The following is a 17,875-nucleotide window of genomic DNA, read 5'->3' as shown; positions in this document are numbered from 1 at the left end:
AATTCTGAGCAAGTAAAATTCTACTGAGCAATCCTAAGAGGTACAAGAGCTATTTTGCAACATGGCATAACAAATCCACCCTTAAAATAAAAGTAGCAGCAGTCTCAAGAATAGGAGCAAAGAGTCACAGCTGGCAGCATTCCTAAACCCAGCAAGCTGGGAAATAAGTAGAGGCTGAGTCATGTAACCTCTCTTTCCCATGGGCTACTGCAAAGCTTTACCCACAAAGACTACAAAGCAAAGATCTTTAACTTTGTATTTCTAGTTAATAAACTTTACAAGCTGACTGTGGAAAGTGCTCTATAAGCTAGACAGTTACAGGAGTGTTGCAGTTGTCTTTTGATCAGGTCAAACAAGCCTCATAAAAATCCCAAAGACTCACTGGGATTATCAAAAAGCTTAACTGTGTATAATGGGGATTTTCTACAGCCTCTGCAACCATCTGAGGAACAGCTTTTCCACAGGGGAGGTTATGGGCTCAGTCATTTACCTGCTTTTTTAGATTGTCAACCATCTTCTGGACAGCCACCTTCTCCTTTCTCACAGCCTCTATCTTTTGCCTAAGGAAAATGCAAAAGCTCATTCAGCACTGGTAATACACACACCTACAAGAACAGGCTGGGTTCTGACACCACCAGAAATGGTAATTCTGGACATTCATTTATCACTTGGCATCACTGTTTTCCACAGGCTTGGCAAGTGCTCCTCAAGGTACCACATGCAATTCCTTTTCCAGAAGGGAAGAATGCTCCCAGGGTGATGATAGATCCTGGATATCTACTTGCAAAGGACCAAATCTCTGAAATTCTCTCTTTCCTGCCATTTCTAAGGCTCCCCCAGCCCAAGAAGCAAGGGCTTTGCTGAAGCAAGAATTGCATCAAGTCACCTCCTAAGCAGGTCCTGTGTTTGGATGTGTTTCAAGTCAACTGAACTCCCACAGTTCAGCCCCAGCTTTGGCTCTAGGAATGAGCAGGACACACGCTGGGGGAGGTGAAAAAGACAGGGAATAGAGTGTCAAGGAGCTGAGTTTCTAAGGGCACCAGGAAATAAGCATCTCAGAGTTTATAGAACATCTCACACGTGAAGGAGCTTTTAGCCAAGGGATGTAACCAACGTGCCTGCAACACAGGGAGAGCCTGAAGACAAACCTGTGGGAAATCCTTACCTCATTTCTTCTCTGGATCCACTTAGCTCCCTCAGCTTCAGGCTGGAAGCACTACCCTCCTCGTTTAATAAAGTCACTTCATTTTTCAGAGCAGTATTTTCTTCTCTGAGCTTCTCAGCTTCACATCTGTGGCAGAGGCATGAGATAAGTGAAACCTGTTTCCATCATTCACCCAGGCCCCCAGGGAGAAAAATTACTCAGAGCCTGAGCTACCCATAAATAGTTCAAACCAAAGCTACAACTGACTTATTTTATGTATGAAGAGTATTTGGATTTTGCATCTCATTTAGTAGCACTGCTTCCCAGATGACTGAAAAAGGGGCTTTTTGGGCATGGGTTTGTACAGCTGCAGTTAGTTAAAATCTAAGTGGTAAAAGTGTCACACTGATGTTGTACTATAGCTTTCAGTCCTTAAATCACAGAACAACCCAACTTTAAACACAATATACAGACTGCTGGGAGAGGGAGCTCTCTCTGGATCCAGGAAGCAGTGCTGGGAAGTGTCCTGAGGCAACTCTAGAGAAATGACTTCACTGTGGTGTAATACCTGAAAGAACAATTTCCTGCAGGAAGTTGCTGCTGAACAATAGTTAAGCCACTTGTAGCCACTTCTTTATGGCCTCCAAAGGAAAAAAAAAAAAGATCCTTGCTGAAATACAGCCCTCAAAAAGAAGTAGGTAAAACCTAATATTTTCTCTATGTTATAATGGTATTTATTGTATCATACAGTTTATGGATTCCTAGCACTAAGTGCTCCTGTTGGGAAAAAAAAAAAAGTTTCCCTAATTCCTTTGTAATTTAAATATTGAGAAAATGAGAAGCACTTTTAGCATTCTGAGCCACATTCAGCACGAGAAGGGAGTGAACCAAGCAAAGAGGTGATATTAGTAAAAGGTAAAAGCATTCTGGAAGTGTTACCACAGCATTTTGGACATGAAAAAACACAGGGCTTCCTGATGTCCCATCAGGACAGGTGACTACATCCACAGACACACCAGCTGGCAGGTTGCTCCTGTTTTACCACTGGTATTAGGTGACTGGCAGAGAGGAGTTAAGTCACAGACATTGATCTCAACGTCGTTTTATCCAGGATTAATCAGCCTTGCTTAGTAGTTAGAGTCCCAGGCACTGTTTTCTAAGCAGAGTTAAACTACTACAGTGGTTAATGCAGCAGTGGGTGGCTATGAAGTGACTGGTGGGATGCTAGGAGTGACTGGTGGGATGCTAGGTTAGTTTCTAAGCAGCACATTTGATTACTGGGGGGCCAGCACGGTGCCCACAAAGTTTGGCAAGAGTACTTTACCTCAGAAGGTCAACTTTGTGCTGCAGCTCAGAGCATGAGCTTTGCAAGCCCTGCATCACTGTACTCCTCTCCTCTCTCTCTCCAGGGAAAAGCATGGCTTTGGGCTTAACCAGAGCAGCAGCTTTCTCCTTCAGCTTTCTCTTGGGCTCTTGCAGCTCCCTCTTTTCTGCAGATGTTTCTTTCATAGTGCTCTTGCTTTGGGCATGCTGGTCTTGCTGACCCATGGACTTGCCAGCATGTTCTTCCAGCTCTCCAAGCCAGCCCTGCAGTCCTGACTCTTCCCTGTGTGCAGCTACATTCCCTTCTGCCTCTTGTTCTTGTACATGTTCCCATTCTTTGACTTTCTGGAGGAGCTGGGTGTTTTCCTCCCCAAGCTTAACACTTTCCAGTTCATTTCCTTCTAGTTTGTAATGAAGGCTTCTCAGCTTACTCAAGTTGTCTTCTAGCACTTGATTTTTTTCAACTAATTGCATTATTTCATATTTCAGGTCCTCATTTTCTACTTGAATTTCCTCTTGTACTGACAGAAGCTCAGCCTGGGCCATTGATCTTTCTTCTAACTCTTCAACCTTTTTCCAAAGCTGAGTTATTATACTTCTCAGGTCACTGGTTGTTGCCCCAGGAGCATGGTCAAGCTGGAGAGAGTCTTCACTCAGTTCTTCAGCCTCCTCAAGCTCAACCTCCAGCTTTGAAACATCAGAAACAAACCCTTTATTATTGGGAGTTATTCTGTGATTTAGCAGATGAACCTCCTGCTGCTGAGTATCATTCTGTAGTGGTTCTGGACTGGGTGCTCTCTCAAGAGTTCTCCTGAGTTCTCCCTTGTTTTGCAGCAGAGGCACCTGAAAAAGCAGCTCTTGATTCTTGTCACAATCCTGATTGCCACCAGCTTCTAGAACTGCTCTACTGCCTTCCAGCTGACATACCTGTGCCTTGAGTGCAGGACCACCAGATCTGCCACTTGCTTCCTCCACATCCGAATCAACCTCGGCCATTTCATCCAGGTCTGTAGTATCAGCCTCTACAAACAGAAGGACATTTGGTTCTGTTCCCTTTTCCACATCTTCACAGTCGCTGTGCAGCTCTTCAAAACTTGGATCCACTTCCTCAGGCAGCTGAGATGGTTCTGAGATGGAGTTGGAGCAGCCAGGACTGGGAGGTTGCACGGGCTCCTGCTGGGCAGCTTGCAACCTGTGCTGCAGCCTGACTATCTCAGCAGCCATTCTGACATTTTCCTTCACAGCTTGCTCATGCACTTTCTGCAGACTTAAGAAGACATCTGCATCATCTCCCAGAGGTGCCCTGCCAAAGAAAGAAGCCATTTTGCTCTTTGCTTTGGCATACTCATTTTCCAGGACTCTATAATGATTTTGGAGCGCAGAAAAACTACGGGACTCCCACTGCAGCTTCCGTATTTTCCCTTGGAGGTTTGAGATTTCCAAACTCATCTCGGCCTTTTCTTCCTCTGCTCTTACACAAATGTCTTTGTTTAAACTCTCCAAAGCAAGAAGCTTAGAATTGAGGTCTTCTTTCTCTTGCTTATACTCACTGTCAAGCCTCTCCAGCTTTTGCCTAACCAGCTTCCCAGTTTCCTCCACCTCAGCGATCCGCTCGGCTTTGTCCCTGAGCTCTTTCTCGTGGTCATTTTGGAGCTGCATTATTTGATCACTCAGCTTTCTCTCTTGCTTCTCAGCAGCATTCCTTAAGTCTTGCAGCTCCTTCTGAAGCTGCTCTCTCTCACACACAAGCTTGTTCACTTCTTCCTTGAAGTTTTTCTCCAGGAGATCTTTCTCCTGGGTCAGGGCAGAGGACACGGCCTTTTCAGTTGCCAGACTTTCCTTCAGTCGCTCTTGGGCTTCAGCAACCTCCTGAGCAATTTCATGTTTTTCAAAATCCCACTGAGATTTCTCCTCTCTCTGCTTCTCAGCAAGTTGATGCAACTCTCGCTGGTGACATCCTTCTAGGTTGTGGATCATTTCTTCATATTTATTCACAAGTGTTTGTGTGTCGACAGAAAACTGAGTTTCTGCATTAGATGCTCTTCTGTTATAGTCACTTGCCATTTTTTTCCTAAACATGGTTAACATAAGATATTACTACACTCTGGCCTAACTCAGAGATTCAAATGGCTTTTTAGGCTGAATAAAACAAGCTGAAAAATCAGGTTTTCACCAAGCATGAAGTACTATTTGACAGGTGTTTCTGAGAGCCAAAGTTAAATATGAGGCAATTTGCTGAAACTTCAAAAATAAAAAAATTTAATTGCCTTGGAAAAGTGTAACTCATTGAAAGGTTTCATGTACAACATATGCCCTTCTACACTCGTGATCAGATTTGCAGGGGCTGATGTTCTTTATCCTCATCTCTCCCTGTCACCCCAGGACAGTTTCAGTTTCTTTTGGTACTCAATCCTAGCTAAATGCATTTACCAGCCATCCCTTTCCTTCTTCAGAAAAGAAGAACTCTGAAAACCCAAATGCTTTTAAAAGTACAAAGCTGGGATTTGTAAAGCAGAGGGATCCTGAGCAGAGCTCAAGTTAATCACATCTGGTTATGCTTTAACACTGCTGTTGCCTCTGGGTGAGCTAAAAATCAATATAAATATCTGCTTGAAGAAGAAAAAAAGCCCCTGGGTAGCAGCCCAGAGTTCTGGAAAGAAACAGGTAACAGCATAGTGCAGTTAGGACTTTGAATTAAGCATCAGGAGTCATTTCTGCACCAGGTTCACCTTGGTCACCCTGCCAAGCCACCAAGTACTGTCCCCACCAGAGGTGACACTCACCTTTCCTCCTCCAGGTCCTGCTCGTGCTTCCTCAGCAGCTCTTGTTGGAGCTCCTCCTTCTCCAAGACATGCACCTCTGCCATCCTCTTCAGCTGCTCCTGAAAGCCACGTTCCAGCTCTCCCTTCTCTTCCTGCAGTGTCTGCACTAAAACTCTCATCTTTTCTTCCACCCAGACACTGCTTTGAATCAGTTCTTCCCGTTCTTGACTAAACTTTTCCTTTACCTGCTCCAGTCTGGCTCTAACATCTTCTTCATGCTCCTGCCTCAATAGTTCTTGCAGATTGGCTTTCTCCTCATCGAAATGCATTTGTAATTTGGTTTTCTCCTCGTTATATTTACAGTCAAGCTTTTCTTGCTCTTCTCTGAGAGCTGCTGCCTCTCCTTGCAGTTCAGCAATTTGATTTTTAAGGCTAGTTATTTGCTTTTCCATGACATGCATCTCTTCAGTGTACTTCTTCCTCATATCCTCTTGCTCTTTCTCACAGTGACTTTTGGCCTCATCCAGCTGCTTTTCATATCGGTTCACCTACAAAAGGGAAACCAGACTGCTTTGGTTTCTGCATAACATTCTACAGAGATCTTTTCTCTGCATTTCTGTACTATATTTCCCCAGGTATTCTATAGAGTATTTTGATTTACACATCAGCATCTCATATTCATTTGCCCTGCAAAGAAATTCGATGGAAAAAATTGATTTCTCTACCTTTTTTCCTGGAAGGCAGTGGCAGCAGGTGCTGTGCATAGACAGCCACTGCTATGGAGCTGCCCCAACCTCAGAAAACCCACCCAGACCCAGGCTTTTCTCCAGTTCAAGCCTAAAGAGATATTTCTGCACATGTGGCAAAATTAATCTGCAGATAACCACCCAGGAAACAGGGAGCTGCCTGCCCATTTTTAGCAGCATGGGTATCATAACAGCAGTTTCCACACTCCCATGGCACAGATCATGTCTCAGCACCACCAGACTAATACACAAGCATAGCATTTAGCAATGCAGACTCCCTTCCAGCAGCCTTTCTAACCCACAATTATCCCATGCTAGCAGGAATGAAGTGGCTAATTCAGATGCAGCAGGCTTTCAAGTCAGGAAATGCAATACTGCCTTGGAAAGGTTTGCTGCTTTCTCATGAGCTGGTGGGCAGCATGAAGATCTACTGCAGCATCCATCCACCCTTTTCCAGCACCTCTCCATCATACAGCAATGTGCAGAAGGAGCAGGGAAGGCAGAGGCTTAGATTCACTGAAAGGTTCTAATTTGTCCTGTTCCAAAACCATCCCACTTGTATGAAGAGGCTGTGTGAGTTGTGAGGTTTCATTTTAAATTAAAGTAGCTTACTGTGTCTTCCAGCTCCTGTTTGAGGTGATGGAGATCCCTATGATGTTGTTCCTTCATTTGTTCTATAGCCATTTCTGCCTCTATGCTCATATTTAATGGGTTGCAGTCTTCTGAACCAAGACCTTTAAAAATAATTACATACATATCCTTGAAGCCCAAAGAGATACATTCTCAACAGATTTATTTCATCTATTTAAATATGTCTAGGCAGCCACTTGTGGCTCTCAAATTCCCATCACACACAGGCAAGAAACTGCAAGCAGTTTTGTTCATGGCACAGCAGCTGTATTCCACTTGCCCAGCAACACAGAGGCAGTGGTTCAGTCTGACTGCAAAGGTTTGGGAAAGTCTGTGTCATTGTCTCACAGATATTATCACCAATACCTACCCCAGGAGATGTATTTTACCTTGGTCAGGCTCAATGCCACCATTGCCATGACTTTTCATATCAATGTCAAACTCTTCTGACAGGGAATTTCTCAGTGAAGGCCTCAGCACTTTGCCTTGGGCACGGTACTCCTGCAGCTCTGAGTGCAGCTCATCTATCTGGTCTTGCAGCTCCTGGGGAGGGGGGAAAAAGAAGCCTGAGGGAAAAGCAACACAGCTGAGCACCTGTACATCAGCACAAGCCCACACTGAGACATTTAGGAGGGAATTACAGGAGGTTAAACGTGTCAATAATTCTGCCATCATGCCACAGTTAGTCATCCTCCTATCAGCAAAGCAACACCCTTCTTCAGGTTCCAACCTGTGCAAGTAACAGATGGGGGTTTTTACTGAAAGAGCAAAAGCTTTTTCTCAGTGAGAGCCTGTAAAAAGTACTTCCTCTAAAGCATACTGTGCTTCAGAACTTTCCATTTTACTCCTTCTTCCTACAACCTTTTCTAAACAGCATTTCAGGAACATTTTCAACCAGTGGGGAAGTACCTCCCCGAGCAGCACCTACTTGAACAATCAAATCAGAAGCAAAAAGATGAAATTAGGAAAGAGAGATCCTCATTACTGCATTTACCATCTGGTACTTCTGCCCACTTGCCAGAGGAATATCCTGAGTTTTTCTGCCAAATGCCATGTGCTCAGCTCAAGGAACAGCATTTATGGAGGAAAACGAATCCCTGAATGTGCAAACACAATCCTGCAGATTTCAGTGGTTCAGGAAGTGAACCTTGCATACTGATTCATATCTGACATTAGCAAAACAATAAATAAATTGCCCATTCAAGCAACTTATTATGAAAGGAGTATCAATTCAGCAAATATTTCTAGAAAATCTTTAAACTGCAACTTCCCAAGAGAGCTCTCGTGCTGGTTCAGATTAGCTTTCTGCCAAGGTTGTTCTGTTACTGAATGAGAAGGATCCTGCAGAACAGATGAGCCCAATGCTCATAACCAGTGTAATACCAGAAAGTAGATGCACACATAGACACTTGCAGGCTCACCCAAAAGAAGTATTTCAGCCATATAAGATCTGGGTAGAAGACAAAGTTCCAGCTTCACTTTAAGAAAATACTAAAAAAACCCCACTGAAACTCAGATATACCTTAGTTCTGCTGTTACTTCCTGCAACTCAGTATAAATTAGAGCTAGAATAGTTTCATGCAAAAACCAACTACTGCACAGTTTGCAGTAGGGGTGTTCTGGGTGAAGATCTGGGCAGCTCAGCCTCAAGTTTCCAGCCTTGGGCTCCACTTACTCTGCACTGCTGCTCGTACTCGCTCCTCATCTGTGCCAGTCTCTCCTCCTGCAGGAAAAACTCTGCACTGCTCGGATCCAGGTCACCAAACTGAAACAGCACAAACAGGATTCAGTTGTTCTCCCCACAAAAACCCCACTCATCACAGCCCAGGGGACATCCATGAGCAGTCCTGCACCTTCCTCCTCTGTTCTGATTTATTTATTTTAAATGCTGGTAGGGGATGAGCAACCTCCCAAACAAATACTAGGTGGTATCTCACCATAGTTCTCATGCCAATATTCATTTCAGACCATAGCTCTCCAGCTTAGCATATGCACAGCTCTGTTTGAAAAATAATTCCAACTTTACTATAAAGTCTGGGAATTGATGCTCTGGGTGAGAACCCTGGTACATGAGCCTCTGTCCATAGATTCACATGCACAGAAATGCTTTTGGAGATGCTGATGTGCTTTTGAGTTTATTGTAATACAACAATGATCAGTTGTTCACCTTGATTTTCACCTAAGGTCAGCAGAGATGCCACGTAGCACCTTGTGCATCAGCTTCCTTAGACACTGAAACTATCTAAAATGAGGTGCTGGAGGGAAAAAAAAATAAATCCTTGCAGATGGCAGGAGGATTGTTTCACTGTAAGGGTCCCTACTGTTAATTAATATAAAACTGCAGCTCAGGTGGAATATCAGCTGGGGGTGTTCAGCCTGGAGAAGAGGAGGCTCAGGGGAGACCTCATCACTCTCTCCAACTACCTGAAAGGAGGTTGTAACCAGGTGGACGTTGGTCTCTTTTGCCAGATGACTTTCAACAAGACAAGAGGGCAGGGTCTCAAGTTGTGCCAGGGGAAATTTAGGTTAGATATTAGAAAGAATTTCTTTACAGAGAGGGTGATCAGGCATTGGAATGGGCTGCCCAGGGAAGTAGTGGATTCTCTGTGTCTGGAGATATTTCAAAAGAGCCTGGATGTGGCACTGAGTGCCATGGGCTGGGAACTGCAGTGGGAGTGGATCAAGGGTTGGACTCGATGATCTCTGAGGTCCCTTCCAACCCAGCCAATTCTATGATTCTATGATCTTTGATTTCCTTAACTGAACCCAGTCAGGTTCAAGCCCATGTCAGCAAGGGATGCTGTGCCTTGGACCCCAGGAGCCTCTGGCTGTCAGTTAAATTGGCAGCTTGAGTGCAGTAACCAAAAAAGCAATTTCATTCTGGACACATACTGGGAAGAGGAGGATTCTACCTTCTCAGCCAGGACGTTTTCCAAGTTCCTCTGCAGTTTGCTTGCCAGGCTTTCATACTCTGACAGTTTTTCTCCCGTTTCCAGTAGCTCGCTTTCCAGACGGCTGTTCTCCTGGAGCAAACAAAACCCCCAACAGCCTCAGCATTTGGAGAAGGAAAATATTAGCACGTGGTAACTCATTGGAAAAGAAAAATCTCCCCAGCATGTCAGAGCACGACACTGCTACAAGGCTTCAGCCAGTTGTGAACCTGTTACCCATGGATGAACAACCCCCTCTTGCCACAGCAAAACAGCAACTTCTGATATTTTGACACCATTTTGCTGAGTTTAAGTTAGATGTTACACAGCTGTCAGATTCAGATATAAATAAGGACTTAAGTGTTTCCTAAAAAAATGTTGGAAAAGGATGGTATTATAGGGTGAATTACATTAGAGACAGACATTTTATCCAAAGCAGCAACAACAAACTTGCTTTAGAATATTTTTTTGCCTTTAAAAAGCAGTATTTTAAGCTTCCTCAAGACATATGACCTCCTGGCTGGACAGCCAAACAGCCAGCAAAGCAGACAGCCCATCAGACAGCAGTACCCACACACACTCTGCACTTGATGGCAGCAGAGATTTGAACTTACAAACCCAAGAAGTAACCAATCAACGTGACCCAAAAACCCAATTCTCACTGATATATGCCTCAATCTTCCTGCTGAAATGAATTCCAGCTATCTCAACACAACCTCTCAACAAGGAAACATTGCTGCCCACTTCTGAGCATCCCTGACTTCCTGGGGAAAACACTGCCTGCTGTGATCCCTGTTACCTTCAAGGAAAGGGCCAGGCGGTCCCGGATGTAATTCTCATCAGTTTTCAGCTTTTCTATCTCCTGCTCCAGCTCCAGCCTTTGCTTATTGGCCTGCTGCAGGATTTGCTCCCGCTCTCTCCTCAGCTCATTCTTTAAAACTCCAATTCTTTCCTTGTACTCCTCATCCAGCTTCCTACAGAAGGCACCAGAGACAAGAAGAGCTGGTAAGAAGCAGCAGAACCGCGAGCGCAGCTCGGTGGCCAGCAGCAGGCACAAAGCCTCAGCCACTGAGTCCCTGTGATGTGGTGACACCAATGACAAAAAGAAGGGAAGGAGTGAAGAGGGAGCCCATACCTGAGGTTGTACTCATTCCGGCGCTCGATGGCAGCGTGGTGGTCATCCACTTCAGAGGCCATCAGGGATTTCAGCTTCTCAGCTTTTTCCAAGTCTGAGCGCAGCTTCTCTTTCTCTCTGGCCACCTGGTCAACCCTCTCCCTAGGGTAAGCACAGGCTTAGCTCACCCTCCCAGCTCCCCAAAAGAAGGTCCTGGCAGAAGGCTGATCACAGAAGACAACCTTGGGAAGCTTTCCAAGAGTCTTTTGTCATCACCTGCATTTAGGTGCTAGATAGGAGCTTGCACACACAGTTCTGGTCCTGTCTTGATATCCCCCCATGGGTGCTGAGACCTCAACACATGAACCCCTCAGCTGAGGTCTTAATCCCCCCCCCAGATTGCCACACTGTGACATTTTGCCAGGCCCTATTTACTTTTCCTCACTTTCTGCCCTGTTTACTTGTTCTCATCATTTTATTACCTCTCCCATGTCATCTTACACTACATGCAATTTGTTTCTGACCACAAGTTTGTCAGATCTGCTACACTGAGCAGCCTCCTTGATGGGAACCTGAAAACAAATCTGTCTGCTGAGTGAACAGGGAGAATTTAGACATGTAGGTGCAAAACCACAGGAAGCCCCAAGTGAAACAGGCAGCTTGCAAACATGAGTAATAAACCATTAGGTAACAGGACACACATGGGCTTAATGACCTGCAAAAGTTATGAGGTGTTGCATGGGGGTGGATGATAAATATCTAAGCTATTCCAAGTTCTACAGCACAAACAAAACAGCACTAGCTTGTGCACGTGGCAGATGGATGCAACAGATACACCACAGCAATAAAACAGTGCAAAACCAAGGGTGCTGAGAGAGCAGGGATCTCCAAGGGCAAAATGACCCCTTGGTGTGTGGGAAGAAATGTTGGAGTTTCAGTATTGATCCATAAATTAATAAGTATCCAGGGAAATATTTCCCATCCCTTTCACTCTCTCACTGGAGAAGCCTGCACAGCAGGTCCTGTGCAGAGTCAAACTCTGTTGACCTCCAAATGAAAAGAGTGGGGTGAATGGTGGCTTTGGACTTCACCCCCACCTCTGTCATGTGGCAAAAGCTCTGTAATGCTACTGCAAGACATCAGTTGGGATTAAGGGTACCACTTATCAAATTGCACCAGCCTCTGCCTTAAGTTTTGCATTCCTTGGTCATTGATATGATCAGTAATATCTGCAGTGGCCATTTCCAGACAGCTGAGTGAGGCTGGGATCAGCCTGCTGCTTTGATTTTTTAATTTTTAATTTAATTAATGATTTTTTCTGCAGTACTTAGGTTTGGGTGCTTTAACCCCCCAAAATGAAAGCTGAAAGTTTCTGACTACCCTGGTGGGCACAGAACCTGGCCTTCCAGCACCATGCTGATGCCTCTCAGAATCAATCAGCTGCTACTTAAGCTCCAGCTTGGCCAAAACAGAAAGGGCAGTGAGGAAGCTGAAGAGCTGTGACTTACAGTAAGTGTCTGATCTCTGTTTTGAAGCTTGCCAGAGCTGCCTGGTGGACTCCATTCTTGGTTATTAAAAGCTCGTTTTCTAGCGCCAGCGTCAGCTCTGTTAAGTTCACCTTCCCATCCAAGCTGAAATCCAAAGCCTGCAAAGAGAAGGCATTGTTAGAGCAGAATGAGCTTCCCTGCCCTGCAGGAACCTGGAGACACTCGTGCATGAAGTGACAGAATAAAATGAGGAGGCTCAGGAAAGATCTTTGCTTGCTGATTAAGTTGTCACAAATGCCTCTGGGGAAACAAAGCAGACATCTCTGCCACCTTCCCGTGTTAAAGAGCTGCTGCCAGCTGCAGGGATGGAATATGTCCTGCAAGACCAAAAGGAAATTAAGCCCACACCTGATTAAAAGTTTTAATTCTCTAGAGGACCTAACTACACTGGTCTTTTTACATATTCAAATCCTGCAAGGAAGTGGTTGAGGATGTTCATGTCAAACAAAACCAGCTCTTGCAACAGAGATAAGGCAGAAGAAGCCCTGTAGGAGGGATTTGAGAGCAAGGACACCCCCATGTTTCACTCTATGAAACAATTATCAGCAGCAACTGCTTCTAATTTCCTTCAACTCAACCCTGCCAGGAGCACGAAGTGGGGTGCAGCAGAGCTAGTGGTGGGGCTGGAACTGCTGACACCAGAGAAACCACTCCAGTGACACCAGTAACAGAGCAAGTTACCAGTAGAAAGCAACAAGCAGAAGAGAAGGTAAAGGTGAACTGTGTGAGTCTGGAGAAAGCTGTAGCAGGTTACAAAGCTGGCCTGTACGAGCCCAGGCTAGAAGTGAGTTTTAAAGCCTGAGCAATAGCAGAGTTTATTACAACCTGGAAGTTCATTACTACGTGGAGATGAAATGCCAAGAGAAACTTGCTGTCATTGCTGCTGGAAGCCCAGCAGTGGTCTCAGGACAGACATGTGAAATTACCTTCCCAGTCCACAGCTGCCAGTGAGATGGACAGGGAAAGGGTTTACTTAGTTGCCATTACCCTCTTACTCCAGATAATAAACCAGTAGTTACTGCACAGGGTTTCAAGTGCTGTCCTCCAACTCGGCACAAGCAATAATCCAGGTCATACCAGAGCTAAAAGGTTGCAGCTATTCAGTGAGGTAAAGGAATTAAATTGCTTTCTACAAATATAGGTGACCTCTTTGAGCTAAGCTGGAGGTCACGCTACGTTTTTATCATTAACTTCTAGCTCACTGGGATGCACCATTGTTTCAGTGAAGGAAATTATTGGAGATGTCCCAGAACAGTCAAGATTCCCATTGCTGGGAAATTTAAAAGGGAATACAATTACCCAGCTACAATTTAAGAGGGAGGGGGAAAAAAAAAACCAAATTGAAAGGGTGAGATGGAGCTGAGTGTTACCTTGAGGATCTCCTGGCTGTTCTCTATGCCCTCCTGGTGCCAGCAGTCAAGGACATCCTCCACACAGCCATAGCCCATCCCATCATCCAGGCTGGAGAAGAGGCAGAAGCCGACGGTGCTGGGCATGGCCGAAGGGGTGGTCGTGCGCCTCCCGCTCTCATCGAAGGACTGCAGGGAGAGGGTGCAATGAGGCAAGGGGCAGAGCCAGGCAGCTGCCCACCCCACCCTGAGCAAGGCTTGGAAATGTAATTTTGCTAAGAGTACTCTGGAGATTAAGGATTAAGGGGGCTGCTTGCCCTGACTGCCAAACAAACGCCCAGCGGGAACGCCGCTGCTGACCTCACACAACCAGGCACTTTGGATTTTATAGAAATTAGGGGAGGAAGAGTTTCAGAGCCATCATCAGTGCTCAAAAAAAAAAAAAAAGTGTTTTCCAACTGTCTGGTTTTGGTTTTGAGTGCCATCTCCCCTAAAAAAGGCTGCAGGGAGCACAGATGCTTTTGCTATAGCCCTCAGCTTTCAAGCAAAGACGGGTAAGTATAATGGGGAGGAAACATGGAGGAGGAGGCAGGGTAGGTAGAATTTGCCCAGGACTTCTCCCCCTCCTCCTGCTTTTACCCTGAGTTTCTCACCTGCATGGAGAGGTGTCGTTTCAGCTGCCTGTATGGAGTAGATGCTGAGGGTGTCAGCAACTTCCCATTTTTAAGCAAGCCATAGAAGAAGTCCTCTACACTCATGGTGCCATCCTGCTCCAGGTTACGGAGCACCTCTTCAATTACCTGCAAGCAGCAGGGGATAGAAATCACAACTGTTAGAGCCTGAACCACCATGGGAGAGCAGGAAATATTCCATTCCCAAGGCTCCACAAAAAAAAAAGTGTAAATCAAGAGTTTCCTGGTACTCTGCATCAGCTTAACACTGGCACAGCAACCTCCACACAGAAAACTTCAGAGCCACCTACACCAAGAAGACTCCTGGCTCATCTTGGAGCCTTTGTCTTGCAAGGCAGCATGAAAAACCCTCCTTTCATTCTACTCCTGAGACAGGGTGACCTCAGGAATTCAGTGCATGGCACTGAGACAGATGCCAAACCCCCTCAGCTTGTGAAGCGAGCAGGTTGAAAAAAACCAAAGTAAGACACACTGCAAGGTTATAATAAATCTGTTTTATGCTCCAGGGCAGTCTGCTTTCTGAAGAGCAAGACCAACCTTATTAGGAACAGAGATGTTGAGATTAGTCTCTCACTCTCTTTGTCTACAATTCATTTTTTCCATTTTCTGCCTTAATATCCTGAAAACATTTGGTTGCAAAAGCTGCAAGGGGATCCCTGCTCAGAAACATGCTTTATGAAGGAAATGATTACAAGCCATGTTATTTTAACATGCAAAACAGTCTTTTTTTTTTTTTTTTTTAATAAATCTAAATCCTAAATTGACAAGAGACTCTTCTGCTAAAGAAATAATTTTCTTGTGGACTCTTCCTGGAGGACAGAAGCTGCCTGCAGGCCTTCTCAAAGTCAAAAGCAACCACCTATGAATATTTTAACCCGTATTTACTGTCTAGCTAGAAGATTTCTGGGATTAAGAAGACATGCTTGGAATCTAGGATCTGTTTTTAAATTCCAATTTACTCTGCCACTGCAGGAGAAGATGCACTCTACTGTGCTGGTAGGGCTGGCAGCTGCCTTCTGCTACAGCAGCCTCCCACATCTGATAAGTTTGATACCAACAAACTAACTGGAAAGCTTCAAGCTGGAGCAGAAAGCTGCTCTCTAAGGAGCCACCAGTGAACCAGCCCTTGTGCTTTAGGTTTGTGGTCAACAGCAGGACAGACTTTGGGTGAAAAAAAGGTCCATCTGTGGCCACTCACCTCCCCAGCCACGTTTCGGAGCCCATACTGCTCACAAATGGAGATGAGCTTCTTACGGTTGAGGTGACCATCCCTGGTGATTCCCAGGTGCTCACAGACCTCCTGTAGTTTCTCTTCTATCCAGTCTGGGGTGAGCAGGGATGCTCCAGGGGAGTTCAGGTCATCTGGGTTCCAGAAGCGCAGCTGCCCTGGAAATGGAGGACAGGGCTCTGGTTTCTGCCCACCCACTGCACACCAGTGACCACCAGCAGACCCAGGGGTTCTGCATGTCACAGGGGACTCACTCCTGCAGCAGGCAGATCCACCAGAACTCATGGGACCTTTTGCTTTTCCTCATCCTGCAGCAAGGACACTTGTAATTTTGGGCTGTGGCTACCAGCACAACTGTGGGACTCTGCCAGAAGAAGCAGATCCTGCTCAGCATTCAACTTGCAGCTGCCACCACATGCAAGAAAACTCCACGTGGTCCTCCTGACCACAGCCAGGAGGATCTCCAGGGATCTGATGGCCCACGTGGGCTGGTAGCCAGGGAAAGTTCAGCCTTGCAGCTTCAGAAACTGACAGGGATGGGAAGGGGACCCTTCCTCTTCTGGACAGTTATGGGATCCAAGGAGAGGATTTAGCCAGTTGTACATCCATATTTACCTTAACCAGGCTGAGAACATGAGTGGTTGCCTCTCTCTATAAACATCACCCCTCAGGTGGAGCTGCCTGGAACTCCCAAATCCCGTTTGAACATAAACTGTAATGCATGTTTTGCTCTAAGTATTTCCAAACACCCTTCCAGAGGAAATAAAAAACCCAATAGTTCAGCCTTCAGCTGAACACCTTTCCTCTACCTCCAGCAAGCCCCTGGAGCACAGCCTCACCCTGCTGGAAACACAGACTAAACACAAAGCAGCCAGAGCTTGCTCAGCTGCAAGGCCACCTTACCACCCTGGAGCTGGGAAAGGGGATTTTGGAATAAAAAAATTCAGTGTCACAGGATGGGGTAGGGGACAGAGAGCAGCTGAAACAGGGCAGAGGTGTTGAAGTGATGAAAAGCTGCACAGCTGGGTTACAGACACATCTTTGAGTGCTGGGGGCTGGTGCCAAAGCCTGATGGTCACCCTGGGGGGATCACGCTGCTCACCCTTACAGGACAATTAGGAGATATTTAATAACTGATCCCTGCTGACATCAAGTGCCAACCCTGTGCCTCCCTCAGGGCAGGAGCAAGGACCAGCCCTGGCTGGTGCTCTGGGGATGCAGGGACAGCAGGAGGGAAAAAAACAGGACTGTGCCCTGCCCTCCCAAGAGCTCTGCTTTAGGTTTTTTAGCTTTCATTCCCAGCTCAGAGCTTGCTTGCTTCCCAAGCTCTGCATCACACCAGGCTGGGGCTGCTCAATGCACCCATCTGGCTTGACCCCATCTCCAAGTGCTCCTCTGGTTCATCTTCAAAGCTGCAAAGAGAATAAGCACACAAACAAGAGCTGCTACTTGCTCTTACCCTCAGCCTCATACTCCTCACTGTCTTGTGTCTTCCAGTGCTGGGGAGAAAACAAAAGGTTCCCGAGTTATTACTATTGCAAGACATCACCCCTATGAAAGAGACTCCACAATCAGCATCAAACGAGCTACAGGGCTCCAGCAAGGTTGCCAGACTTTCATCTCCCCACTCCCCAGGGGCTGGGGCTGCCAGTCCACAGCTCTTTGATGCTGCCTGTTTCTGGCAAGCAAGGTGCTGTGGTGGGGATGAAGCACAGCTGCAGCAAAAAGCCCCTAAAGGTCCCTAAATGACCCATGAGAGGAGGCAGATCAGAGTCCAGAAGGTTGGTGAGGAGGGAGGGAGAGATTTCCCCTCCAAGCAAACCATGCTGCTTGTCTTAGATCTATCAAGATAACGAGGAAGATGGAAGATCTGTGTCCAAGTTCTGGAGCCCCCAACATGAGAAAGACATGGAGGTGTTGGAGTGAGTCCAGAGGAGGCCCTGGAGCTGCTGGGAGGGCTGGAGCAGCTCTGCTCTGGAGCCAGGCTGAGAGAGTTGGGGGTGTTGAGGCTGGAGAAGAGAAGGCTGCAATGGGGAGACCTTAGAGCACCTTCCAGTGCCTGAAGGGGCTCCAGGAAAGCTGGGGAGGGACTGGGGACAAGGGCAGGGAGGGATAGCACAAAGGGGAATGGTTTTAAACTGGAAGAGGAGAGATTGAAATGAGATCTGAGGATAGTTTGGTGTGAGGGTGCTGAGCTCCTGTCCCCGGTTGCCCCCAGAAGCTGTGTCTCAGCCCAGCTTGGATCAGCTCCACAGCACTGGGAGGAGGGCAGAAGGACATTGCTGGAAATGATTTCCCCATGTATTACATCTTGTGTTCTCTCTCCTGCCCTTGTACCAGCTGAGAGTTGTTCACTCACACAGGATGCTCAGCAGTATTAACTTCTGGTTTTGCAGCAGCACGGGCAGAT

General features: G+C 46.2%; 1 protein-coding gene across 2 annotated transcripts in view; it reads right to left on the bottom strand.

Annotated features, from left to right (window-relative positions):
- The window catches only part of NIN (ninein), a 62,218-nt gene that overhangs the window by 18,031 nt on the left and 26,312 nt on the right, over window positions 1-17,875 (bottom strand). For both annotated transcript variants that reach the window (XM_030451723.1, XM_030451724.1), the window contains 15 exons: window positions 16,925-16,964; window positions 15,436-15,623; window positions 14,199-14,345; window positions 13,567-13,734; window positions 12,158-12,294; window positions 10,671-10,811; window positions 10,335-10,509; window positions 9,518-9,628; window positions 8,281-8,370; window positions 6,995-7,148; window positions 6,588-6,709; window positions 5,251-5,777; window positions 2,469-4,538; window positions 1,166-1,291; window positions 491-560 (listed from right to left, as the gene is read on the bottom strand). In XM_030451723.1, the coding sequence (XP_030307583.1) occupies window positions 491-560; window positions 1,166-1,291; window positions 2,469-4,538; window positions 5,251-5,777; window positions 6,588-6,709; window positions 6,995-7,148; window positions 8,281-8,370; window positions 9,518-9,628; window positions 10,335-10,509; window positions 10,671-10,811; window positions 12,158-12,294; window positions 13,567-13,734; window positions 14,199-14,345; window positions 15,436-15,623; window positions 16,925-16,964 (4,266 nt within the window). The remainder of the gene's footprint in view (window positions 1-490; window positions 561-1,165; window positions 1,292-2,468; window positions 4,539-5,250; window positions 5,778-6,587; window positions 6,710-6,994; window positions 7,149-8,280; window positions 8,371-9,517; window positions 9,629-10,334; window positions 10,510-10,670; window positions 10,812-12,157; window positions 12,295-13,566; window positions 13,735-14,198; window positions 14,346-15,435; window positions 15,624-16,924; window positions 16,965-17,875) is intronic.

The sequence above is a fragment of the Calypte anna genome, chromosome 5A (assembly GCF_003957555.1).
Source record: "Calypte anna isolate BGI_N300 chromosome 5A, bCalAnn1_v1.p, whole genome shotgun sequence".
NCBI lineage: Eukaryota > Metazoa > Chordata > Aves > Apodiformes > Trochilidae > Calypte > Calypte anna.
Note: the sequence above shows the minus strand (reverse complement) of the source record. Positions and strands in the feature narration are given on the sequence as shown.